The following is a 27,793-nucleotide window of genomic DNA, read 5'->3' on the forward strand; positions in this document are numbered from 1 at the left end:
GGCTGATGGTGCGATAGTCGCTGCATTTTGTGGCTCTGTGTTTTTTTGGTAGTACAACAAATGAGGATTTAAGCCAATCTTTAGGAATTTTTCCGCTTTCATAGATTAAGTTGAACAATTTCGTAAGTATCTTAATGCCCTCGACACCTAAAAGCTTTAGTGTTTCTACGTAAATCCCATCTGGTCCGATCGCCTTCCCGTTTTTTGCGTTCTTTATAGCGTATTGCACTTCTTCCTTAGATATTGGAGGACCGCTTATGTCATTTAGCGTTTCTAGTTCGCTTCTTTCATCATCGAATAATTCCTTTATATATTCTGTCCATCGTATTAGTTGACCTTCGATATCGATTATAATTTTTCCGTTTTTATCTTCGATTAGTGGAGGATTACATTTTTTATTCAGTCCTGCAACTTCTTTCAGTTTTTTGTGCATATTGAATGCGTCATAGATACGCTCGTAGTTCTCAATTTCTTTACATTGTTGTTTATGCCACTCTGATTTAGCTGATCTTATTTTTCTTCGAATCATACAAACTATACACTTAGTATTAAAATAGTCTGATATATTTTTTTAGTTGAGGACACTTGTTCACATTGCATTGTTTCAGGATAAGGTGAAATATCTTCAATAAATGGAAAAAAGCATGTATGTCATATATTATAATACTTTCTATACTCTTAATATGTAGTCTCGTATAAATTTGTAGTGACATGATTTTAAGTATAAGAACAAGAAGCTTGCAACAATTTTCAGAGAAAATAGAAAACTAAAACTATTTTAAAATGATTATTCGAAATAAAACATATGATCATATTCACTGTATTTGCCATCTAGTGGAATAACTGTAAAATTAAGTCAGTAAAAAGGTACATTAAGTTTAATTAAATTAAGTAAATCATCTTGTATACTAAAATTAAGGTTGGAAAATTGTCGTTTCAAAATGAAAATCGACAGGGGCAACAGTACCTATACTAAAATACACTCTGTATAGATAATTATGTCAATGTTAATAATAATGGATAGAGAATTGAATATCCTTTCAAATGAGCTAGCACACGCCCCTATTCCCTATTTAAAAATAAGGGGTGGGGGAAATGGAAAGGAGGGGGTTGACAAATGACAGATATGTATGTACCGTAAAAACTGTGTTCCCCTTAGATCAAAAGTCGGGCTTTTATATTTATATGTTAAGTTCAATATAAATTTCACATAACTGAACTATCACTGTATCCTCCATTTTGATTATTATTGTTCTCAACTAACGCTATTTTCAAAATTCTTGCTTTCCTATCCATCTTTAACGTAAATTATTAAAAAATATAAAACTATTTCTTTATTAACGCTAGTCTCCGATAAGGCTACCGTGATTTAATGCTGAGGTACTAAAATGTTATAAAATTAACAAACAGTACGAGCAAGAACAAAGAGTCCACATCCTTCTTATAACTACAAGTGACTGAAACAACGAAACAATAATAATTCTTACTGTGTTATACAGAAAAAGGCAGTAGAAACGATTAATCTCATATTTATCGACAACACTGTATGGTCCTCACTTGATGAGCTGTAAGGAAATATACACGTAAAGTTGTCCTCACTTTGTGCGCATAACGAAAAAGTATATACAGTCTCACTTTAATAGCTGCGTGTAATGGCCTCACTTGGGTGGCAATATACTTGAACAATACGGGGCACATATACGTAATCTTTTTTGTGTATACTCGTCATTTTTTAATTGCTATTTACTTGTCAAGGTCACTATGAAGAGTTGAAACGATTATGTCTACGTTTTCTACCGGTCCTCACTAAGTGCGCGTAATGTCAGGACCTCACTTTGATATCTGTGCATAAATATATATATATATATATATATATATATATATATATATATATATATATATATATATATGTATACAGGGTGCATATATATATATATATATATATATATGTATACAGGGTGCACCAAACATCTGGTTTTCTTTTGTTTCGACTAAACTATGAAGTACCTATATAAAAAAAGGTTTATAATAACAAAACTGATATTATATTTATCAAAGACGTCTATAGTTTAAAATTCTTTTGGATCATACAAGGTCAGTCGGAACAGCGGAATGTCAAAACAGTCGTGTTTTTTTTTTAATAAAACACATTTTTGTGTTCTCTTCACTTGAATATATTTTTCAAAAATACGAAGAGTTTGTATAAGATTTCATACGTCAAAATTAACCGTTTTGGAAATATTTACATTTTTATTGAGAACAATGTTAATATTTCAACGGCTGTAGACTAGGTTTCCAAGGTACCTAATAAACATGTAAATTATATGTCAATTTTTTTTGTAGCGTAGCGTCATCTTTATTAATTTAATATCTTTCACATTTAGCCATACAATATACAGTGTGATCTCTATTTTCGAAGTTTTCCCATTTTTTAATATTGTATTTTGCAGAAAATAAACAACCTTTTTAAATACGAGTAGATATTTAGAGAAAAACTATAGATTTTATGTTTTTGCAGATTTTTTATTAATACATTCAGGTTTTGTTTTACTTCTTTGCTTTGTTTTTCTTTTGTTTTGTTTTTGTTTAACTGTTTTCTTCTGAGCTTTTAGTTTGATTTCTATCTGGGCCCAATAACTAGAATAAACTTTGTTTTTAGTTCAGTGCTATATATTATCCTTTTTAAGACAAATATACCCTAAAACCTAGTTATGAAGCTAGTTTAGGGTCGATTTATCTCTAGAGTGTAGCTTTTCCTTCTGAGAAAAGGGTTGGTTTCATAAACTGTATTTCGCTGTGTTGGGCAACGGAGAGCCCAAAGCAACCAAACCACGCTTCTCGTGTACCAAACGATTAGTACCGTGTGAAGGTTAGCTGTGGCTACGTCTTCACCTAGGTAGGTATGATTGTACAATGAGATTGGGAAACCACGAGAAACCAGTCTCGTCCTGTTTTTTTTTTCTATTTAATTAGCGACTCTTAAGGAGTGTGTGTTGCGATCTAGGCTGACTCGTACAAAAAGTGAGCTAGGGCTGCCACTTAAGCCTTGGTTTCCTCGAAAGCGGCACTGACAAACTGCGACCGTAATACTGCGATGAATGACGTCAGATAGACTGATGGATTATCTATAAAAAATTTCTCTAATCTCACAGAAAATGTGTTGGAAATCCTCGTCTCTCTAATTAATGATTCCTTCGAAAAAGATAAATTTCCAGAGTGCCTAAAGACAGCCATTATTATTCCTCTTCATAGGGGTGGTGAAAAATCTTATGCCTGCAACTATAGACCTATTGCCTTACTACCGGTACTCTCCAAAATTATTGAAAGACTCATTAAAACTCGACTTATGTCCTTTATCGTTGATAACAATAATTGTACCACTGATGCCATGTTTTCTGTACTACATGAGGCTTACCAAGCACTAAACAATAATCTTTATACTGCCACTATTTTCTGCGACTATGCCAAAGCTTTTAATTGTGTAAATCACGACATCTTGATTACAAAACTAAATTTCTATGGAATTCGAGGTAGGTATTTCTTTAAATTGGTTCCAATCCTACTTGAATAATAGGAAACAACTAGTTAGAGCAAATGATACTGACTCTAGTCTCAAAAATATTGTATGTGGAGTACCACAAGGTTCAGTATTGGGTCCTCTTCTGTTCCTTATCTTTATAAATGACATCACTATTTTAAAAATCGATGGGAAAATTTTTCTTTTTGTTGATGATACCAGTATCACTTGGAGCAACTCAACTATTGCATCTCTTCACGAAACTATAACTTCGGATCTGCTGACGATAAAGACCTGGTCTGACTCTAATTTACTCTCTTTTGACGTAAACAAAACAGTAGCATTATCCTATAAAGGAGCTCTTCAACCTTTGCCTCTTAATAACAGCCAGATCAGTACCGTTGATTCTGTAAAATTTCTTGGTATTTTTTTAGACAGCAACCTCAAATGGTCCCTTCATATCGATTCGTTAAGTAAGAATAGGCTATTGATTATGTACTATAGAAAGGAACTACAACGTTAACGGGGTTTTATTATTTCATATGGTCAATGAATCTCTATATTTGAAAAAACCGCGGAGTGCTACCATTTAACGGGGTGCGTTTTTGAGAAATGGGTGACTTAGTCCCTGGGCACAGGTTACATTAGGGTGAGTTTTATGAACTTTTGGTACAAACACGTCTACATAAAATTGTTCCTGGTTAAATTTCCTACCTAAATATAGCTTTTTAAAGTCAAAGAAACTTCTTTATACAAAAATATATTCAAAAGAAAAAGCACAAAGAAACCCAAAAGAAAGAAATTTTGTTTTTTGTCCCATAACTTTTGTCCACGGGGATATAGGTATAGATATTGCTTCATAGAAAAAAACTTACATATTTTCTCATTAAAATGATGTTTGGTAGAGGTCATAAGGATTTACAGTTTTCGAAATATGATTTTTCAAAGTTTGCCACTCACAAAAATTTTGGGCAATTTTCCTTGTTATTTCGCAAATATTGTTCTGTAACTTTTTTCTACGCAACTTTAGGCATATGTAATGGTACATGTAAAATAAATAGAAATCAATTACCTTTAAAATGTTCTACTGTATAATGTTGTACGACTTCTTTTAAAGAGGTTATCTTTTTCAAGATTTTATACTTTTAACGAGTTTTTATATTTTTTACGATTATTTTTTAAATTTCCTATTATAACTTTTTTTTCTACATTTAGGTATATATTATATAATAAAAAAAAAAGCTTATTCTGTTTACTTTAAAATGGTGTATTATAAAAAAATTCTAGGATTATTTTTGAATAAGATATGGTTTTTCAAAATGTAATAAGTACCTACTTGCATCGATTTGTGATTTTAGGATTATTTTTTAAATTTCTCATTACAACTTTTTTATGTGATTGTGTGTTATGATTGAATCTTTTTTTTTTATATTTAATACTTTGGATCCACTTGACTCGGCAGGGCAAACTTCAAAATATGGATTAATTCCAATATTTACTGTCAAAGCTCCTGCACCTTGCTTTGCTTGAAAAAAATAGCATGTAAATGTACCAAAGGATGTACAAAAAACTGCGGTTGTAGGAAGATAGGAATAAGTTGTTCAATATTCTGCAAAGGGTGCATGTGCATGGGTACTAATTGTGGGAACTCTAAGATAACTGAGGTGTCAGAGGAAGATATTGAAGCTAATGCTAACAAAGAGACGGACTTTGATTTTAAAAAATTTTTAAATGTGAACATTTAAATAATTTTAACTAAAGTGATGTTTTCTAAGACTAATGTTTATGTAATTTTTGTAAAAGAAATAATTTTAAATATTACAGTTAAAAAAATATCAAAGAATCACTCGGTTTCCATTATTTAAATATAGATGATACACCAGTTTAAAGAACAGAAAATAAGCCCTCTTTATTAAGCAATATATAGTATATTCATGTACAAGAAAAAAAAAGTTATAATGAGAAATTTAAAAAATAATCCTAAAATCAAAAATCGTTGCAAGTACTTATTACATTTTGAAAAATAATATCTTATTCAAAAATAATCCTAGAATTTTTTGTAATACACTTAGTCCTGTCGCCAGGGGGGGTACAACGGCCTCCTGTATTCAGATGGACTTACCCAAGTTTTTTTTATGTATTTTGACCCATAGAACACGAATTTTTTGGGTAACAGTTGATCCGGATGTCGATAAGATTGTTATAAACAAAGAAGTTGAGGAATTACATAACGGCGATTTCTCGCAAAACAAAACATGTTTTTGTATTTTTTGGGTCATTCTAACCAAAAAGTGTTCATACAAATTTTTTCGTAGGATGCATAGTTTTCGAGATAAACGCAGTGGAACTTTAAAAAAATCGAAAAATTGCAATTTTTGTACCCGAATAACTTTTAATTAAAAAATAAAATAGCAATTCTGCTTACCGCGTTTGAAAGTACAAGTCAAAGTATATCGGTTTTAGTTATTTGCATTGCTAAAAATTTATTATTTTATTGTTTAACAAAAGTATAAACACCTAGTGCTGGAGTGATGTTTTCAATGATTTCTCATTTAAAATCGAACGAGTAGGTAGAGTAGGTACAAGTGCAAGCGAGGCTATTTCTACGTAGCATGCATGTAAACGCATGTATTAGGCACGGGAAACACTATGTGTTTATAGCTTTTTTTTGCAATAAACACATAAATTTTTAGCAATGTATATATTCGAAACCGATAGAATTTGACTTGAACTTTCAAATGCAGTAAGCAGAATTGCTATTTTATTTTTTAATCAAAAGTTATTCGGGTTCAAAAATTGCAATTTTTCGATTTTTTGAAAGTTCAACCGCGTTTATCTCGAAAACTATGCATCCTACGAAAAAACTTGTAGGAACATTTTTTAGTTAGAATGGCCCAAAAAATACAAAAACAGGTTTTGTTTTGCGAGAAATCGCTGTTATGTAATTCCTCAACTTCTTTGTTTATAACAATCTTATCGACATCCGGATCAACTGTTACCCAAAAAATTCGTGTTCTACGGGCCAAAATACATAATAAAAACTTGGGTAAGTCCATCTGAATACAGGAGGCCGTTGTACCCCCCCTGGCGACAGGACTAACTTAAAGTAAACAAAATAAGCTTTTTTTATTATATAATATAATATATACCTAAATGTAGAAGAAAAAAAGTTATAATGAGAAATTTCAAAAATAATCGTAAAAAATGTAAAAAATAATATTTTTTTATATTAGGTATTATATAATATAAAATATAATATTATATTATATATAGTATATATAATATAATATTATATAATATATAATATATTATATAATAATATTATTTTATTTTTATATTATATTATAAAAAATCGTTAAAAGTATAAAACCTTGAAAAACCATAATCTCTTTCGAAAAGAAAAAGTCGTACAACTTTATACAATAGACCATTTTAAAGGTAATTTACTTCTATTCCTATTACCTGTACCATTGCATATACCTAAAGTTACGTAGAAAAAAAGTTACAGAACAATATTTGCGAAATAACAAGGAAAATTGCCCAAAATTGCTGTGAGTGACGAATTTTGAAAAATTATATTTCGAAAACTATAAATCCTAATTACCTTTACTAAACAACATTTTAAAGAAGAAATATGTAGGTTTTTTTCTGTAAAGCAATGTCTATACCTATATCCTCGTGGACAAAAGTTATGGGACAAAACAAAATTTCTTTCTTTTGGGTTTCTTTGTGCTTTTTCTCTTGAATATATTTTTGTAAAACAAAGTATCATTGACTTTAAAAAGTGATATATAGATAGGAAATTTAACCAGGAACAATTTTTATGTAGGTATGTTTGTACCAAAAGTGCATAGAACTCACCCTAATGTAACCTGTGCCCAGGGACTAATTCACCCATTTCTCAAAAACGCACCCCTTTAAATGGTAGCACTCCGCGGTTTTTTCATATATAGATGTCCATTAACCATATGAAATAATAAAACCCTGTTAACGTTGTAGTTCCTTTTAGCTATCTTATTTTGAATATAATCAATAGCCTAGAAACTCGCCTCAGCTTGCTATGCAATAAGATCTGTCTCAAGGGAACTCAATTTAGCATCTTCGAAAATAACATATTTTTCGTTGTTCGAGTCTCATCTTCGATATGGTCTTCCTTTTTGGGGTTCTAGTACAGCTGCTCAATTTGATGTTATTTTTAAATTGCAAAGATATTTTAATTTCCGAAGTGCAAAGTAGACCCATTTTAATTTTATTTAGAAGTACGTCAAAAGCTCACTCTGAGATACTGGAAAAATCTGTATGGGTATTTTCGTAACTGTTTGTATAAGTGATAAAATTCACCGTATGCTTTCCTATATCTATTAATGGGATGTACACCATACTTCCTTTTGCTTCTTAACAAACACTCTATGTGCTGTTTCACATTATAAGAATTTTGAACGTGCGAGGGTTTTCTCGTGCGATAGTTTTGACGCACGTGTCCTTTTCACACAATAAGAATTGAGTCGCACGAAGATATTTTACTGTGTTGTTTGGTATATTATTTTTATTTACACTGTGTGGCTGAGGTAGGTACATGATACGATGTCTGATAAGTATCATTACGATGTATCATTACACATGGGTATTTTTTGTCCATACTTTTGTCCTAATGTACTCTAATGCGTATTTAATTAATTTACAATTTCTATTTTGTCAGTTATTATTTCTTATGTTTTTAATTAAAAGCCTTAATTTGTTTTTATAATCGTTGTTCCACTAAGTTATTTGTGGGATCTTGGATTAGCTCATCTAATTAGCTCATACATTCTATGTAATAAACTATTCTAAGTGAAGCCACAATTGAACTAACAAAATGATTTTATTAAAGTTTCGATATCCGATTTGGGTGTCGAAACGTTAATAAAATCATTTTTTAGTTAAATTGTGGCTTATTTCCCATTTAGACTAGTTCATTATAAAAATTCCACAAGGAAACAGCTTCAGAACAACATTCCAATATATGTTTTTCATGTACAGAATTTAAGACCCTCTGTCATCCATTCATTTTTAAATGTTGTTCCCCTCATTTTAAATGTTGTTCTTAGATAATTTCACACAAGACGTGACCGCAGCCGTACTCCAGTTTTCACCGAGTTGTTTACCCTATGAAACTAAAAAATATAATTTCGTAGAATAAAGGGTATATTTTATATGAAGCAAAATCAAATTATAGCGTTGTGTTTACTTTATCGTCGAAGAAAGAGAAATAAGAAGAACCGGTTTTTTTCTTTCACCTAATTCGTCAAATTAATGAATTCAAATTAATTCGTGCACTGTTAAGTGCACGGCATGCATACACCATTCCAAGGATTTCTCGTCAAGTTTCTATCTTTATATATTTCTATTGTTTTGTCCCAATGAACAGGTCTCGCTTCAATTAATGTTATTAATATTTCACTATCAATCTGAGACATCATAATATAAAATATATGCACCTACTTTAAACAGCCACAAAGTGTAAATGAAAATAATGTACCAAACAAGCAAAGAAACTACCTTCGTGCGACTGAACGACAGTATCATATGAAAGGACGCATTAAGTCCCCTATGCTACTGGGTGCATAAAGACGGCACGGCTGCCGTTTGTTGTTGTAAGCGAAGGACGGCATAAACAAGGCGATTTCACTGAACGTTCCAACCACCGTCTAGTGAGAAAGGCTTCATCTTCATATGATTACATGCGCCACCATTGGAATGTCGTCGTGAGTTCTAATCCTTCTAACGTTTAAATTCTTATAATGTGAAACAGCACTATGAATGGATCATCTTCTAAAAGAAGGGAACTTCGACGCGTTCGTGTGAGATTCATGACAAAAACTGATATTTAAATCGCTTTTCTGTGGACAGCTTCTCGCTTGTCGCCCGCTACATTGTCGTGAACGATTTATCTCGCGCGATAAATCGCTCGCAACTCTGGCCGTACCCTTAGTTTTAGCAATAAATTAAATACACGCGAACTTGTTAGTGTTCATATTTATTTCTAGCGGTTTTTCAAATCGCCGTCCATGTGTTCATTTGCTGAGCGATCAACAAATGAACAAATCGATTCAACTGTAATGGAAGTAAAATAACATTTTGTTTGCTTTGTAATACATCCCCCGGCTCAATATTCCGTGTCCTTTACATTCAATGACAATAATTTCTATTACTTGGAAAGGTCAAGTTCGGTGGGTAACTATAGATCTGAATTTATTATGCTTAATGCGTTATCTAAAAAATAATGAGATACGTTTTTTTAATTAATTATTAGCGACGTCTAGATGATTGTAATAGCTGTTTTAGATACCATCAAGAGGACAGGATTAAATGAAATAAATTGATTTGAATTTTACATTATCACAAGATTAATTATCTCAACTCTTAAACCAAAATAGCATGATTTTAACCATGTTAACCACAGTCATTAACAAAGTAACAAAATAATGACAAAGTCGTTACGAATTGCGTCGTGGAATGCTAATGGAATTTCAAACCATATAAGTACTAGAAATATCACTATTTTTAAAAATGAATAATATAGACATTCTCTTAATATCTGAAAGCCATGCCACAGAAATAACGGTTACTAAGATACCTTACTATACTGTGTACTACGCAAACCATCCAGACGGAGGATCAGATATCACCTGAGGCGGTGAGGTGTCTAGGACGGGCGGAGCCCGCGTGGCTTCTGGAGCACATGAATGCACTGCTGGAAGCACAGACCTTTCCTGAGCCTTGGAGGACATCGAAGTTGGTACTGCTTCCCAAAACTGGGGAAAAGTATCGACCCATCTGCCTTCTTCCGTGCGTCGGTAAGCTGTATGAAAGAATGCTGCGGGGACGTATCGATGGCATGATTGAGAGGTCGGGAGGCTTGTCCCCGAGGCAGTTTGGTTTCTGTAAGGGGAGAAGCACGATTGATGCAATCGTGAGTGTATTCGACGCATTGCGCAATAGAGGGGATGAACACCGTTGGGCGGCCCTGTTGTTGTTCGATGTTAGGAATGCATTCAATACGCTGCAGTGGAACGAGGTAATGAAGGCAATGGAGGAGAGAGAGTGTCCTGGATACCTGATGAACGTGGTAGCGGAATATCTGTCTGAAAGAAGAATTATGGTGGAGAAAGGCACGATCGTGGATGTGACGGCAGGTGTTCCCCAGGGATCTGTCTTGGGCCCGACGCTATGGAATCTAGCATATGACGGGATTCTGAACTGTGAATATGGAGAGGGTACATCTCCCTTCGCATTTGCAGACGATCTCGCTGTGCTGGTAGTGGCGCGGGACGAGCCAGATCTTAAATACCGGGTACGGAAAGCAGGCGGCGTCGTGAAGAAATGGATGACACAGCATGGACTGAAACTCGCGGCAGAGAAGACCGAGGCCATCATTCTGAAGGGGAAAAGGAACAGGCAAAGTGTGGAGCTACAATGTACAGGAGCGTGTCTAACACCCAAGAAACACGTAAAGTACCTAGGAGTGACGTTGCACCAGAATGGAAAATGGGGGGAGCACGTGCAGGTGGTGACCCGGAAGGCTGCAAACAGTGCGGTTGCGTTGGGGAGGGTGATGCCCAACATTGGAGGACCCAAATCCGAAAGGAGGAGGGCCTTGCACGGTGTTGTGCAGTCGATCGTCCTCTATGCAGCGCCAGTCTGGAGTGAAGCGGTAGGGATACGGGCCTACAGGGGGCTCATTACACGGGTGGACAGAACAAGTCTGCTGCGAGTGGCATGCGCCTACAGGACTGTGTCTGCCGCAGCCTTGTGGGCCATCACTGGATGTGTTCCGCTGCATGTGTTGGTAGTAGAAAGAAAAGAACTGTATGAGAGAAGAGACCTTGAGCTTACTATGGCCGAGAGAAGACAGGAAAGAGAAAGGTCAATTGAAAGATGGCAGCAAGAATGGAACAACATGGAGCATGTGGCACAGTGGACAAAGATGTTGCTTCCTAACTTAAAAGATTGGATGGATTGTGGTCACAGGCGACTGGACTATTTCCTGACGCAGGTGCTCACAGGACACGGGTGTTTTAGAGCCTACCTCTCTAGGTTTGGAAAGGCTGACACTGACGAATGTCTATACTGCAGACACCCGGACACTGTTACACATACCATGCTAGAGTGCAACAGATGGATAGTAGAAAGAAATAGAATGGAAAGAAAGACAGGTGTGAATTTTTTGACAGTGCGAGAAATGATTGAAAGAATGATTGAAAGTAAAACTGGTTGGACTAGCATACACAACTATATCCGTGTAGTGATCAAGAAGAAAGAAGAGGAGGAAAAACTGCTGTACCAAGGGGTGAGAGGAAAATATATGGCGAGTAGAAGGCAGAGGGAATAAGTTTTGACGAGAGGCGAATAAGTAAGATATATTGTATGAGACAGACTGTGGGAAAGAAGCTCTAGTAAGAAAAAGAAAGAGAAAAAAAAGCCCAATCTTGGGACCAAAAAAAGGGGGAACGGGGAAAATGAAGGGCCTCCTTGCTTACAGTCTGTGGATAAATGAAGGTAAAGTGCTTCGGAAGCGATGTCGACCTTGCAGCGGCCAGTCCGTTTTCGGAGCGCTGGATGACAGAGGAGGGTCTGGTTTAGCAGGTAGGCATTCGGCGTAGCCTCGGCGACGAGAGAGCGTTTTAAAGCACCTCGGGAACTATCGCTGGTACTACGAAGAATGAATCCTGCAACAAGGTCAGTCAGGCGGCGTTCTGGACTGAGGTGTCCTTTGAAGATTCCAGACCCCCCCTCTTTAAAGAAGAAAAAAAAAATCCAGACGGAGGAGCACATGCAGGTTCTGCCGTTATTATTAAATCAAAAATTAAACACTATGCAGTCCAACCTTACATCACGGAAAAAATCCAAGCAGCCATCATTAAACTCGAAACAAATACCTCTCTTAGTGTAGCATCTATCTACAGCCCACCTAGACATCCCATTTCAAGCGAAGAGTATCATGATTTTATACAAACTCTTGGATCCAAATTCATAGTAGCAGGAGACTGGAACGCCAAACACACCACATGGGGTTCCAGATTAATCACACCTAAAGGTCGAGCATTAATGAATACTATTCAACAAAATAACTTAAGATATTTATCAACAGGAGAACCCACATACTGGCCTACGGACCCCAACAAAATCCCAGATTTGGTAGATTTTGCTGTAACAAAAGGGATATCTGACATCCATAGTGCAATAGAATCAAACTTCGATTTAACATCAGACCACAGCACAATAATAATAACTTTAAGCACACACATAATATGGAGAAGAATACCACCCAAACTGACAACTAAAGAAACAAACTGGGATATTTTCCAAAATTCTGTAAATACAAATATTAGACTAGATTTTAGGATAAAAGAAAACCAAGAGGTAGAGGAAGCAGTAGACTATTTAACAACAGTTTTACAAACAGCAGGGTGGGAAGCAACACAGCAGCGTCAAAGAAGTGTGCAAGAAAACCATAATATTCCCCTCCATATAAGAGAACTTGTAGCAGAAAAGAGAAGAGCTCGAAGCATATGGCAACAAACGAGAAATCCATTAAATAAAACGTACCTTAATAGGATAAGTCATAGACTAAATAGAGCACTACATGAGGAAAAAAACGACTCCTTCCAGTTTTATGTTTCGAACCTCTCACGTGAAGACCACTCTATATGGAAAGCTACAAAAAAATTTAAACGGCCGACAACAACAAATTCACCTTTAAGAAAAACAAATATGACCTGGGCCCGCACAAATGAAGAAAAAACCACCGTATTCGCAGAGCACCTTGCAACTGTATTCTCAGCACCAGAAAACAATGACGATGAAGATGACGATATAAAAAAGTACCTCGAAACTCCATGTCAACTATCTCTTCCTCTGACAACATTTACTCCGACAGAGGTTCGACAACAAATAAAAATGCTAAATCCTCAGAAAGCTCCTGGCTATGATTTGATAACAGGAGAATTACTTCAGAAGCTACCGAGAAAAGCAGTGGTGTTATTAACAGTAATATACAACAGCATACTACGTCTTCGCTATTTTCCAATACAATGGAAATTAGCTCAAGTTACTATGATTCCGAAACCTGGTAAACCCGCAACACAAGCAAATTCATATCGCCCGATAAGCCTACTCCCAATAATGTCGAAAGTATTAGAACGGCTACTATTACATAAAATCGAGCAAGTTGTCCCCATAAACGAAATTATACCACAACACCAATTCGGATTTAGACGTGAACACTCAACCATACAACAATGCCACAGAATAGTAAATATAATTAAAACAACTCTTGAAGAAAAAAAGTTTTGCGCTGGAGTGTTTCTCGATATACAACAGGCATTTGATAGGGTATGGCATCAAGGTCTCCTCTATAAACTAAAATTACACATGACAGACCAACTATACTTTATTCTAAAATCGTATCTGACTGACCGATATTTCCAAGTCAAAATTGAAGACAACTTCTCAAATTACCACATCATCCAATCTGGCATACCACAGGGTAGCGTTCTCGGCCCATTTCTCTAACTGATATTTACAGCCGACGTTCCAACCAGAAATGATACCTTATTAGCTACTTTTGCCGATGATACGGGAATCTTAGCAGTGGATGTCGACCCTAATGTAGCATCACAAAAAGTTCAAAATCATTTAGACCAATTACAAAATTGGCTCAAGCGATGGAAAATAAATGTTAATGCCAGCAAATCAGTACAAATTACTTTTACAACCAGAAAATCTACATGTCCTCAAGTTTCTATAAATAATACTCCGATTCCCATCAAGCCAGTTGTCAAATACTTGGGATTGCATCTGGATGAAAAACTCATATGTAAAACGCACATTAAAATTAAACGTAAACAATTAAATCTTAAACTAAAAAATATGAACTGGCTATCTAACAAGAAGTCTCAGTTATCTCTTGAAAATAAACTGCTTCTGTACAAAGCTATACTTATTCCAGTTTGGTCTTACGGAATAGAACTATGGGGCTGCAGTAAACCTTCAAATACGAAGATACTGCAAACATTCCAATCCAAAATTCTCCGTATGATAAGTAAAGCTCCATGGTATGTATCCAACCAGACACTCCACAATGATCTGGACATCCCACTAATCAAGGACTTAATAAAAAATCGTTCAATAAAATATCAAAATCGCACCACTGACCACACCAACGACTTGATAAATAATTTATTCACCCAACCACTTGCTGAAAGAAGACTAAAGAGAATATGGCCAGACGACCTACCACAATAAAGAATAATACTTAGAGAACCGTCACTGGATGGTACCTAATTCACGTTAATTTACTTTCAGACTATTTACTTATTACTTTGTGTTTAGAGTAGATTGTAAAAATGCAGTATATCAAAAAAAAAAGATTAATTCAAATATATTTTAAAGTTTAATATAAGCACACTTTTAATTAAACAGTAAAAAATACCTTTATATTACCTCTGCAGATCATTTACTGATACATTAGATATTTGATTTTATCAACAATGATGAGTAGTTTTGTTTTGAAAAGAACCGAAAGATTTTAATAAATTTATATGATCCGAAGAAAAAAAATTGAATACAAGTGCATAAAAAAAGTAACACTTAACAACCAGAGTACCCCAAGAACCAAAGTACAGAGAGGAGTCCGTCATAGTGGCGTGCTGCCCCCACTACCCTTCGTTGTCTACTTCTTCTTCTTCTTTAAGTGCCGTCTCCGCGATGGAGGTCGACAATCATCATAGCTATTCGGATTTTAGAGACGGCTGCTCTGAAAAGTTCATTTGATGTACATCTGTACCATTCTATCAGGTTGCGCAGCCACGATATTCTGCTTCTCGTTGTCTACAGTGAAGCGGTATTTGAAGAAGCGCTCTTATATTCAATAGAAGTTATCGGACGTATTTTTACAATATTTAGACGCACTATTTGGACGAATCGCACGAGTTTGGCAACTGCCACTATGACAGTGACAGTTTTAGTTGACATACTCCTCTGATACGTCTAAAGATTAAAAACAATAAATAGAATGTACATTTAAATGTTTTTATCACTAAATTTCCCACCTCAACTAGTTTCATTATTTCTTTTTATCTCACAACTTAATATGTTTTCCATCTTTTGCGTTATTTTGCCGGTTATTAGTGCGTTATTAGTGCGCTCATCATTGTATATTACTGCTCAGAGAATTGAATTACCTTTCAAATGAGTTAGTACACGACCCGTATTCTCATTCAAAAAAAAGAATGTGTGTGTGTACTTTGTAGACACGTAAGAAGTTATACTTCTATTATATGATTTCTTAAAAATAAATATACTTTAAACAGTTTGTTTTAATTTTTTTAACACCAAACTAATTTTGTGTTTACTGCTTTCAAAAAAATAAAATAAGTATAGGATTGCACTGGATTCGAATTCAAGACCTCTCGATCTCTGGCCGAATGCTATACCAAATACGCTACGAAGACTGTGTCTGTATCGGTGCGGACATACCTAATGACAATTCACGGTAACAAACAGACAAGGTGAATAAATATACAATGAAATGTTTTAATAATACTCATCTTACTCCTGAGGAAGACAATCCAATGACACAAAAATTATAATAAATATATTTACTAAAAACACTAATATATTCTTTTCACGCCTTTTCTTGCACTGATATATTTATACATAACTAGAAAGATTTAGCAACTAAACGCCATAGTGTCTGTGTGCGCATGCGCGTAGTATTATGAAATTTTACTCTCAATCGCGCCTAAAGAAGTATAACTTCAAAAATCATCGATTAGGTCATCACACGCAGGCCTGAAATAATACTTAACATTAAGTGAACAGTAAAAATTTTACAAATAAGTATGTTTATCCACCAATAATTTTCCAACATAATCAGCATTCATATTGATATCAAAGAGACCGGCTTTCGAATCAAGGTTGTCAGATATATTTCCTAAAATTCCCAAATTTATATATTCTGAAAATGTTTTCTCTATTTTAGTATTCAATTGTTACTCAATGACACTGTTAGAAAGATAATATGAAAATATTCTTAAAAAATATATAAATTAATTAACTAGGTACTTCAAATTTCAATGGGCCTTCACTAATAAATTGAAGCAACTTTGTATATATTATACTTAAAGGACATTTTGGAGTATCGGCAACACTGTAGTCTGGGCAGAATTAAGTAGCGGGTTTTAAATTGACGTTGCCATATTGATGATTTTAACACGATATTAAGAATTTTGTTTTAATGTTAAAACGAGTTTAAACATTTAAAGTATCAAATTTTAAGTAATAAAAAACCAAATTGTGATGGTCACATCCAGTACTTCTAGTTCGTTTCAATTCAACAACAAAAGAACACTATTAGTTAGTTCTTCCCTCTCTGCCTAACGTTAAATCGGCATCGTATTTCATGAACGCAGCAACACCGCGTTCATAATTGTACACCTGCGTGTCACCAAACAAAATTATTTCTGAATCGTTTATTTGAACAGTGGCGGAGTTAGTGGAGAGTTATATATATTTTTGCTACCAAATAATTAATCGAATTAAAAAAAGATTTGCATGTTCAATGTGAACGCGTTGTTTCAAAAATGAATATACTTGAATGGCTGATAATGCAATTGTTTCGAGAATTCATGAATTAACAAAAATCGGGTATAAAACGATATAATATAATAGGTACAATTATTGTTTAATTAGGTACTGTTACATAATCATTCCTTAAAAAAGCGAAGAAATAAAAAATTGGGTAGGAGGATTAACACTGTTGCAAAGGACGTTTATCAATAAACAGTTTATATCTTATTAGTTTATTACAAAGAAAATAGATAGTCCATATTGTGAGGACGCTCCAGTCTGAAAAAAATTATGATTCGCTTTCTTTGCAGATTCCTATTCAAAAATATCCTCCTTAAACAAATCTGAAGAGTGAAGAGCTATTTTTTTGTCAGAAATTGTTAAAACAATTGTTTTAAACAAATTCAAAACATCCCCTTTTTGGCACCAAAATATATTTTTTAGGTTTTTTGGATCATTCTAGACATGAAAGGTATCTTGTAATTTTTCTCAAAAGTTGATAGTCTTCGAGTTATAGGCGATTTAATATCTGAAAAATGCGAAAAAACGCATTTTCTAGGCTTAAAAACTCATATTTAAATTGTTATTTTTGAGGTTTCCAAGAGCTTATATTGAAGCCTAAGCATTCATCTTTACGATTCTGAAGAGTAATCGGGTCCAACTTCAATGTATACCCTTGTTTTTTAATTGTTAATTATGCGCGTCCATCTGATTTTTATGCCGTAGGCTATTTCAAAATCTCCTATTTTGCCCCGAAAACATTTTTTTAGGTTTTTTGGCCAATTATAAACAAAAATGGTTTTATCATTTTTCTAAGAAGATAATAGTTTTCGAGTTATAAGCGATTTAAAATCTGAAAAATACGAAAATACGCTATACGTATTTTCAAATTTTGCATATTTAACTCGAAAACTATTACCCTCTCAGAATAATGACAAGAAACCGTTTTTGTTTAGAATGAGCGAGAAAATCTAGAGCAAAGAACATCTAGTTTTTCAGAGCAAAAGAAGATTTTTCTGAAATAGTATACATACGGCATAAAAATTGGATCGACTCGTGTAATTAACAATTAAAGACTTACAGACTAAATGGAAGTTAGACCCGATTACTCTTCAGAATCCTAAAGATGAATGCTTAAGCTTCAATTTAAGCTCATGGAAACCTCAAAAATAATAATTTAAATATGAGTTTTTAAGTCCCAAAAATGCGTATTTTTGTATTTTTCATATTTTCAATCCCTTATAACTCGAAAACTATTAATTTCTCAGAAAAATTACAAGAAACCTTTTTTGTTTAGAATGAGCCAGAAAATCTAAAAAAATGTTTTTCATAGCAAAATATTAGATTTTTGAAATAATATACGGCATAAAAATCGGATGGACCCGTATAATTAACAATTAAAGAATAACGGTCTAACTGGAAGTGAGACCCGATTACCCATCAGAATCGTGAAAATGAATGCTTAAGCTTCAATTTACGCACTTGGCAACCTAAAATTAATAACTTAAATATGAGTTTTTACGTCTCGAAAATGTGGTTCGCCTTTTTCATATTTTAAATCGCTTATAATTCAAAACTATTAACTTTCAGAAAAATGACAAGATACCTTGTGTGTTTAGAATCACCCAAAAAACTAAAAAAATGTTTTCAGGGGCAACATAGGAGATTGTTGAAATAGAGCGCCACCGCACCGGCGTAAAAATCGGATGGACACGCATTATTAGCAATTAAAAAACAAAGGTCTAAATTGAAGTTAGACCAGACTACTCTTCAGAATCTTGAAAACGAATGTTAAAGCTTTAATTTTAACACTTGGCAACCTTAAAAATAATAATTTAAAAATGAGTTTTTAACCTTCTAAAACAGCGATTTTCGCATTTTTCCGATTTTAAATCGCCTATAACTAAAAAACTATCAACTTTTGAGAAAAATGACAAAATAACTTTCTTCTTTAGAATGACCCAAAAAAACCTAAAACATATTTTCCGGAAAACAAAAGATAATCTTTTGAATTTGTTAACAAAATTATTTAATTGATATAAAAAAATATACAGATACAAAAACCGTGTGTGTTTCTTTTTAAAGTTAAAACAGAAATTAAATATCATTTGCCTCGAAATATGCGTTTGATGAACTGACCGACCCTTTTTCTTCATTTCCACGCCAATGGTCGGCACTGTCATCAAAGAGACTAAAGGGCCGACAGTTGGCAAATTCCCGATGGAAACACTATAAGTATATTAATTAAATTCATTACTTTTAGGCTAACCTGGTACCGTGTCCAAACTGCGGAAGAACATTTTATCCCGACAGACTAGTTGTCCATCAAAGAAGTTGCAAACAGTTACCTCAGTCAGAAGTAAGTATTCGATCCAAACTTAGAGATAGTTTATTAAATATTTGGTAAAATCTTAAGGATGGTAAAGGTAAATTATATACCTACTTCAAACGATTTTAGAATATTTTTTCTCGGGTCGACTATATTACAAATGAAGAGGTCTTAAGAAGACCTAATAGCCAAAGAGAGCTTCTAAACATAGTTTAACATCGAAAGACCTCATATCCAGGCCATATTTGAAGAGGCGACATATATAACCTTTTAAAAACCATTTTAATGGTCAAAATTGAAGGTTGAAGAGGACTAAGTTGCAAACGGCGCTGATGGTTTAGAGACATAAGAAACTGGTGGGGCATACCTGATTATAGTACAATAATAAGAACAGAAGAAGGACCTACCCAAAGGTAGGTCCTAAACTCGATGTGGGTCGTTCAAGTAATAATAAAACCCATTGTAACAAAATCTCTCTTTTTTTATTTTTACATTTGTTTTTATTATTATTTAAAACATTTGAAATAATGCTCTTCTTCTTACAGTTTAGAAATTCCAACCAATCCCTCACGAATGTCGTATTACCACCAAACACAGTCATTCCTTCTAATCGACCAAGCAGTGGTCAAGGTCCACCTACTGCTGAATGTTCTATTTGCGGAAAAAAATTCGGAATTCACTCTTTGAAAGTCCACGAGAAAAAATGCTACAAGCAATGGACAGAAGCAAATAATTCGTCAGAGAAGAGTCCGCCTCCATCAAAAATCAAGACTTCTCCTCCAGAGAAAAGAATAGGTAAGTCAATCTTTTTAACCAATATGTATACAAGTATGTAGTCACAAAATAATAAAGTAAAACAAACAACCATTTATATGCAGGGTGTTAGTAAATAAGTATGAAAAATTTTAAGGGCTAATTCTACATGAAAAAATAATGCGGGTTTGCTCTATAAACATATGTCCGCAAATGCTTCGTTTGCAAGATACGGGGTGTTGAAATTTTTATTTCAAACTGCCAATTTATTTATTGCTCAAAGACCAGTAGAGCTATGAAGATTAAATTTGGTGAGTTTTAGGAGGTAGTTATTGCGCATTTTTGACATACAATTAAGAATTTTGTATTCATCATTGGCGCGCATACGGGTAATAGTCTGAATTTTTTAAAGAAAAAAATAGTACGCCACAGAGATATTTCAAATTAAAAATTATTTGTAAATTCCACGTTTAATTTTTGATAAATAACCTTTCTTGCCTTTTTTTCATATGATGCACCGTTTTTATGCGGAAAAATGAAACATCTTGGCGCGTATTTTTCATTTCTTAATACATCATCAAGAACTATCCAATGTAATAATACTAAACTAGAACAATAACAGAAAATATTACTAATAAGATTTCAACTAGATGTAAAGCTGCAAAAAATGTTTAAAATGATCTCCTTTACAGGTAACAGAAGAATTTTATATTCATCATTGGCGCGCGTACGGGCAATGGTCTGAATTTTTTGAAGAAAAAAATAGTACGCCACTAAGATATGTCAAACTAAAAATCATTTTTGAATTCCTCGTTCAATTTACGACAAAAAATCTTTCTTACCTTTTTTTCATGCGAGGCGCCGTTTTTATACAAAAAAAAATAAAAGATCTTAACGCTTACAAAGTATTTGCGGTAGTTTCCATATGCATAGAAACTTAGTTCAAATACTTTGTAAACGTTAAGATGTTTTATTTTTTTTTACATAAAAACGGCGCCGCATATGAAAAAAAGGCAAGAAAGATTTTTTGTCATAAATTTAACCAGCAATTCAAAATTATTTTTAATTTGACATATCTCAGTGGCGTACTGAAAAAAATTCAGACCATTACCCGTACGCGCGCCAATGATGAATATAAAATTCTTCTATAACCTCTAAAGGAGGTCATTTTCAACATTTTTTGTAGCTATCCACTTAGTTAAAATCTTATTAGTAATATTTTCTGTTATTGTTCCAGTTTAGTATTATTATATTGGATATTTCTTGATAATGTATTAAAAAAAAATGAAAAATACGCGTCAAGATGTTTTATTTTTCTGCATAAAAACGGTGCATCATATGAAAAAAAGGCAAGAAAGGTTTTTTGAAGTTATACTTCTTTACCGGCGATAGAGGGTAAATTTTTATATGGGAAAACCTAGCGACCGGGCGCATGCGCATTATAACTTTGTTCTGATTGGATGTTCAAATGACATGTCAAAAATTATTCGATATGGCGGCTGTGGCACAGCTGAAGTTAGATTATTTATGGTTGTTGCGTTTTAAAATTTGTGTGAAAAGAAACAACAAACAAAAGTTAGTTAATACTTATACTGCCTTTTTAAATAGTTTTCATATACCTATATTTTTCGACTTTTGGACTATTTTGGAAAAGGAAAACTCATTCTAATTTGGTAAGTACCTAGTTTTTATTATAATCATATTGTAATTATACATTTGGATTAGGTTGAAATACATACATTTATTTTCTCAAGAATGCGGATTTTAGAGAGAAATCCCAAATTAGATTCGATTTTTATTTTTAAATTATGATTTTTTGGCGTAGATTTATTTATCTAGTAGGTATGTAATGCTTTGATTTACATACTTAATTTGAATACCAACAAAAGTTCTACCAATCTTCATCTAATATATTGTTTTCTTACTGTTTTGTTATATTTTTATATTTTCTTCCACAAAATTTAAACTACATAATTTTCAAAACAATTGTCAAACAGTAAAACGTTCGGTTACCGTATTTTTCCAAATGATAAATAATGTGCGATTGGACGAGTGAGTCTACGCTTCGATTACGAGTCAAAGCGGCACGAAATTCAAGGGTTCAATTCCCGATGCAAGTTTTATTTTTTTATTTTTTTATGCATATTATGATTGTAAGTATATTTGTTATATAATTTTTTTTTCAGCAAATGCGTATTTAAAATTTTTGCCAACAATTATTATCGTCCAGAAATCATTTTTTCTTTGTGGCATTTTTCAATGTGTTTGTGTGCGTTTTATTGTTTTATTTTTTTAAATTTTTGGTATAGTCTTAAAAATCACATAATATGTAGTAGAAGTATAACTTCTTACGTGCGTACAAAGTACACACACATTCTTGTTATCATAAATTAGACGTGAAATTTAAAAATAATTTTTAATTCGAAATATCTCAGTGGCGTACTATTTTTTTCTTTAAAAAAATTCAGACCATTGCCCGTAGGCGCGCCAATGATGAATACAAAATTCTTAATTATATGTCAAAAAATGCGTAATAACTACCTCCTAAAACTCACCAAATTTCATATTCATTTCATTTGGTTTTAGAGCAACAAATAAATTGGCAGTTTGAAATAAAAATTTCAACACCCCGTATCTCGGAAACTAAGCATTTGCGGAAATATGTTTATAGAACAAACCGGCATTAATTTTTCATGTAGAATTAGCCCTTACAATTTTTCATACTTATTTACTAACACCCAGTATAGGCCTGGATGCCGCTTACCAAAAAAAGTTGATTAATAGCAAGCTGAAAATTTGTTAATTGCTTAACGGTGTCTAGTCGGACAAACTTTGATGTACGGGAACACTGGAACAGGAAAAGTTTTAATTGTGGAACAGTTTAAAAATTTGGAACGTCAAATTACGAAAACGTCCCATGCATTTTGTCGGACAGAACATCCAATTGATTTGTTACCCTATCATTAAACTCTAATGCAAAAATCAGACTGCTATTGCTAACCAACATGATTCCTGTCATTTGAAACGTTCTTCGTGTTCCAATCATTACAATGTCCAGTTGGTGATAAACATCAGTCTGATTTTTGCATGAGAGTTTAATGAAACGGTAACAAATCAATTGGAAATTCTGTCGGACAATATATATGGAACGTTTTCGTAGTCTGACGTTCCAAATGTTTAACCTGTTCCACAATTAAAAATTCCCCTGTTCCAGTGTTTCCATACATCAAAGTTTGTCCCGCTAGACACCGTTAAGCTATTAACAAATTTTCAGCTTGCTATTAATCAACTTTTTTTGGTGCGCGGGATCCAGGTCTAATATATACAGTAATAAGCACGCTAATAACCGGTAAAATAACGCAAAAGATGTAAAACATAATACGTTGTGTAATAAAATGAGATGAAACTAACTAAATTTCAATAAGAGATGCACGGCATGTAAAAAACAATTTTAGTTATTAAAGATGTACAAAATTTATCTACTTGTTTCATAGTAACAGTACCTATATTATTAAAACCACTTTATCACTGATAGTACGAGATCCGAATAGGAGGTCAAAATGTACATGCAAAAAATCTGCACGCCGGATGAAACATTTTTTTATTAAATTTCATACATAGACAAATATTTCTAGCATGGGTTGCCTATCAAAATCGTGTCATAGCTATCCTTAAGAGGGGGCCAAAGGGGTTGAAATCAATATTCCAAACACATTTTTTTTAAAGTATGGTAGAATTATTTTATTTTTAAATGAAATAGGCATATTCAGTACAATTCATAGATTACTCAAGAAAAAATACTGAAAAATAAGCCAACGGTGGCAAATTTTTAAAAGACACCTCGAAATATAATGAATTTTGCGGTGGACATCAGAACTCATCATTGAATCATACTACACAAAGAATTCAAAAAGATTTTATAGCTTGTGAGTTTCTCGAGGTAACGCTGTCAAGTTTTTTAGTTTTATCTAATTTTGTCTTTTTGATATCACTCAGAAATCTAAACAAAGGATTTTTTTTGCAAAAAGGGTGAAAATCAACATATTTATTATTGTTAAACAAAAAATAAGCATAAAACAAAAATATATTGACAGCGTTACCTCAAGGAATGTCTAAATAAAATATATACAAAATTCCAGGTGAGTTGGTCAAGTAGATTTTGAGTTACAATGTCTACAGCCTGAAAAAAGCAGTTTTGAGAAAATCGAACGAGTCGAAGGTAGGGAGGTAGGGAAATAGTGTTAAATAGCCCTAGCTTCGATTCGATTTGCAGCAGGTTCGCGCCAGCATGCTTGAATGTAGTGAACAACGGTCAACAGCTGTTTTTATTTTCTTTTGTAAATTACTCCGAGATTCTAAAAGATATTCCGGTGTGCATCATTTTACGATTTGAAAGACAAAAAAGAAATTGAAAATAAAAGTTGACAATACTTTAAACTCGTTTTCCTCAAAACTCCTTTTTTTCAAAGTTGACCCGACCCACCTGAAATTTTGTGTATATTTTCTTTAGACATTCCTTAAGTTAAAACTGTCGAGATATTTTTTGTTGTATGTTTATTTTTTGTTTAACAATAATAAATATGTTAATTTTCACCCTTTTTACAAAAAAAAAAATTCGTTGTTTTGATTTCTTAGTGGTATCAAAAAGTTAAAATTAGATAAAACTAAAAAAACTTGACAGCGTTACCTCGAGAAACTCATAAGCTAATAAAATCTTTTTGAATTTTTTGTTTACCTTGATTCAATGATGAGTTCTGATGTTCACCGCAAAATAATTCATTCTATTTCGAGGTGTCTTTTAAAAATTTGCCATCGTTGGCTTATTTTTCAGTATTTTTCCTTGAATTTTTCCCTTTAGTAATCCATGAATTGTACTGAATATGTATTTAATTTAAAAATAAAACAATTCTTAAAAAAAAATGTGTTTGGAATATTGATTTCAACCCGTTCGGCCCCCTCTTAAGGATAGCTATCACACGATTTTGATAGGCAACCCATGCTAGAAATATTTCTCTATGTATGAAATTTAATAAAAAAAATGTTTGATCCGGCAAACAGACGGGTACATTTTGACCTCCTATTGGGATCTTAGACTATGAGTTCATAGATAATGAAAAAATAATCCTAAATTTAATTAATTTAAATTAATGAATAATTTACGCGATTATACAAGTAAGTATTACCTACAAATATTCAAAAATTGAACAAACTAGCGATCTCCCTGTTGCTGATGATGACATCGCTGTCAACTAATGGTTACGTCTCCCGCATAGCTTATCGAATAAACTTTTGTAGAGGTGTAAAATTGTCGATAGGAATCTATAAATTCATATTGCATTACATAGTTTCCCACTTTTAGACGTCTGTAACAGGAGAGTTTTATAAAAATTCTCCTGTCACAGTGACAGTTGTCATACTCCTGGGATACGTCTAAAGGTGGGAAACTGTATATAATGTAAATTTATCAAATTTATTCGTTCCTTTCGATAATTTTACACCTCTACCAGGGCCTATTTTACCACTAGGCCAGTGAGGCATCTGCCTCGGGCCCGCATTTTAATGGGGCCCGGAAAGATCATCAAAAAATTTTTATTGCAATAAAACAAGATAAATTTTCAAATTTGTCAACTGTGGTCTTAGAACCACATGAGCCACACTTTGAAAATCTTTCTACGTATCATACACAGTAGAATCAGAGATAAGTGTGAAGAAGGCCAGGATGAAACACAATTTGGCTTCAGAAATGAACAATGGACTGGGAACCCGGGTCGCACTCTTTGCACTAAATGTATTATTGCAGAAATGCCGAGATCAAAGGATATACGTATTTTCTGTATTTATTGACTATGAGAAGGCCTTTGATCGAGTACAACATCACAAATTAATTAAAATATTAAAGAATTAAGGAGTTGATAGTCAAGATGTACGAATCATAGAAAAATTATACTGGCGTCAAACAACGACAGCTTGCATAAAAAGAAAATCAACAGAAATATGCAAAATACAAAGAGGGATTGTATACTGTCCCCACTTTTATTCAATTTATATTCAGATAGAATATTTAAGGAAGCGCTCCATATTTTGGAATTGGGTGTGAAAGTTAATGGATTTCTGATAAATACAATCAGATATGCACACGATACAGTTATGTTAAGTGATTATATGAATAGATTACAACACCTTTTAAATGCCATTGACACAGTGGGAAGAGAGTTTGGCCTAAACATAAACTGCTCAAAAACAAAATACATGGTATTTAGCCATATCAAGATTCACAGTTATATGTTGATGGTCATATAATTCAAAGATTACCCAGTTTTAAATATCTTGGTTGCCATATTACTGAACAACTAGATCCAGATAAAGAGATAACATGTAGAATCGAGATAGCCCGCACGACATTTTTAAAAATGAGTTCATTCTTCTGTAATGATAACTCGCAACTTAAACTTTGGAGGCCTTTGAAATGTGGCTGCACAGACGTACACTGAAAATACCATGAACGGCTACTCTGACAAGTGTGGCAGTCCTTAAGAGAGCAAATGCTGCCCGCGAGCTGCTTGATAACATCAAATATAGAAAGATGGCCTATTTTGGACACGTAGTAAGGGGAGACCGGTATAATATTCTTCAACTTATTATGATGGGTAAAATTAAAGGACGCAGAGGAATTAGTAGAAAGCAGGCCTCTTGGTTGAAGAATATCTGGGAGTTTACAGGAATAAAGAAAGCAGAACAACTATTTAGAATAGCTCGAGACAGAGACAGTTTCGCCATGTTAATCGCCAACGTTAAGAGGATTTGACAGGGCACATTAAGAAGAAGAAGGTCTTAGAACAATTAAAAAATTTGATATCAATATTAACTAATTAACTTAATTAATATTATTATTAAATATTATTTAGGAGCCCGAAAATTATGTAGTGCCTCGGGCCTGATTTGAAGTAAAATAGGTTCTGACCTCTACTAGCTTTATCTCTTTTTATTGCGCAACGTATTATGTTTTCCATCTTTTGCGTTATTTTGCCAGTTCTTAGCTCACTCATCACTGTATAATACGACTCAATCAGTTTCTGCAATACTTAAAATATTTCACACATTATTTTTACTCTGTATTCTTAAACTTTTATAATTGTGCACAAAATTTTAGTTAACGCTAAATTCCAACCTTTGCAGAAAATACTAGCAATAGCACTATTCCATCAACCGCACTTGTTAGTCCTGTTTCATCCAGAACATCACCATTATTTCCCTGCTACATTTGTAATGAACTGTTTGATGTTAACTCGATTTACAAACACGAACCCCAATGTTTAAAAAAGTGGAAAGCAGAAAACGATAAACTGCCTAAACACAAAAGAAAGCAACAGCCTCTAAAACCCGATATCAAGTTTACACGTGAGTAAGACAGCATTGTATTGCATTAATATAAAGAAGAAGAAAAGTTCGTATATGTCAGCCATTTTATTAGTTTATAGGAATTATTAACTGTATTTGATAATTTGTGTTTCTATTATATGAGAAATATCAATAAACAAGAATTGTATGTTTAAAATACATCAACAATAAATTCAAACTATTTG

At 33.4% G+C, this 27,793-nt stretch overlaps 1 protein-coding gene across 5 annotated transcripts in view; it reads left to right on the top strand.

The window, feature by feature from the left end:
- The window catches only part of LOC114337269 (zinc finger protein 474-like), a 296,452-nt gene that overhangs the window by 197,455 nt on the left and 71,204 nt on the right, over positions 1-27,793 (top strand). For 2 of the 5 annotated variants that reach the window (XR_007700087.1, XR_007700086.1), the window contains exons 6-8: positions 19,392-19,487; positions 20,003-20,252; positions 27,361-27,608. Coding sequence is in view for 3 of the 5 variants with exons in the window: in XM_050657987.1 (XP_050513944.1) it covers positions 19,392-19,487; positions 20,003-20,252; positions 27,387-27,608 (568 nt within the window). In the remaining 2 variants the exon portion in view is untranslated. The remainder of the gene's footprint in view (positions 1-19,391; positions 19,488-20,002; positions 20,253-27,360; positions 27,609-27,793) is intronic. The other 3 variants (XM_050657987.1, XM_050657988.1, XM_050657989.1) reach the window with 2 other exon arrangements.

The sequence above is a fragment of the Diabrotica virgifera genome, chromosome 8 (genome assembly GCF_917563875.1).
Source record: "Diabrotica virgifera virgifera chromosome 8, PGI_DIABVI_V3a".
Lineage (NCBI taxonomy): Eukaryota > Metazoa > Arthropoda > Insecta > Coleoptera > Chrysomelidae > Diabrotica > Diabrotica virgifera.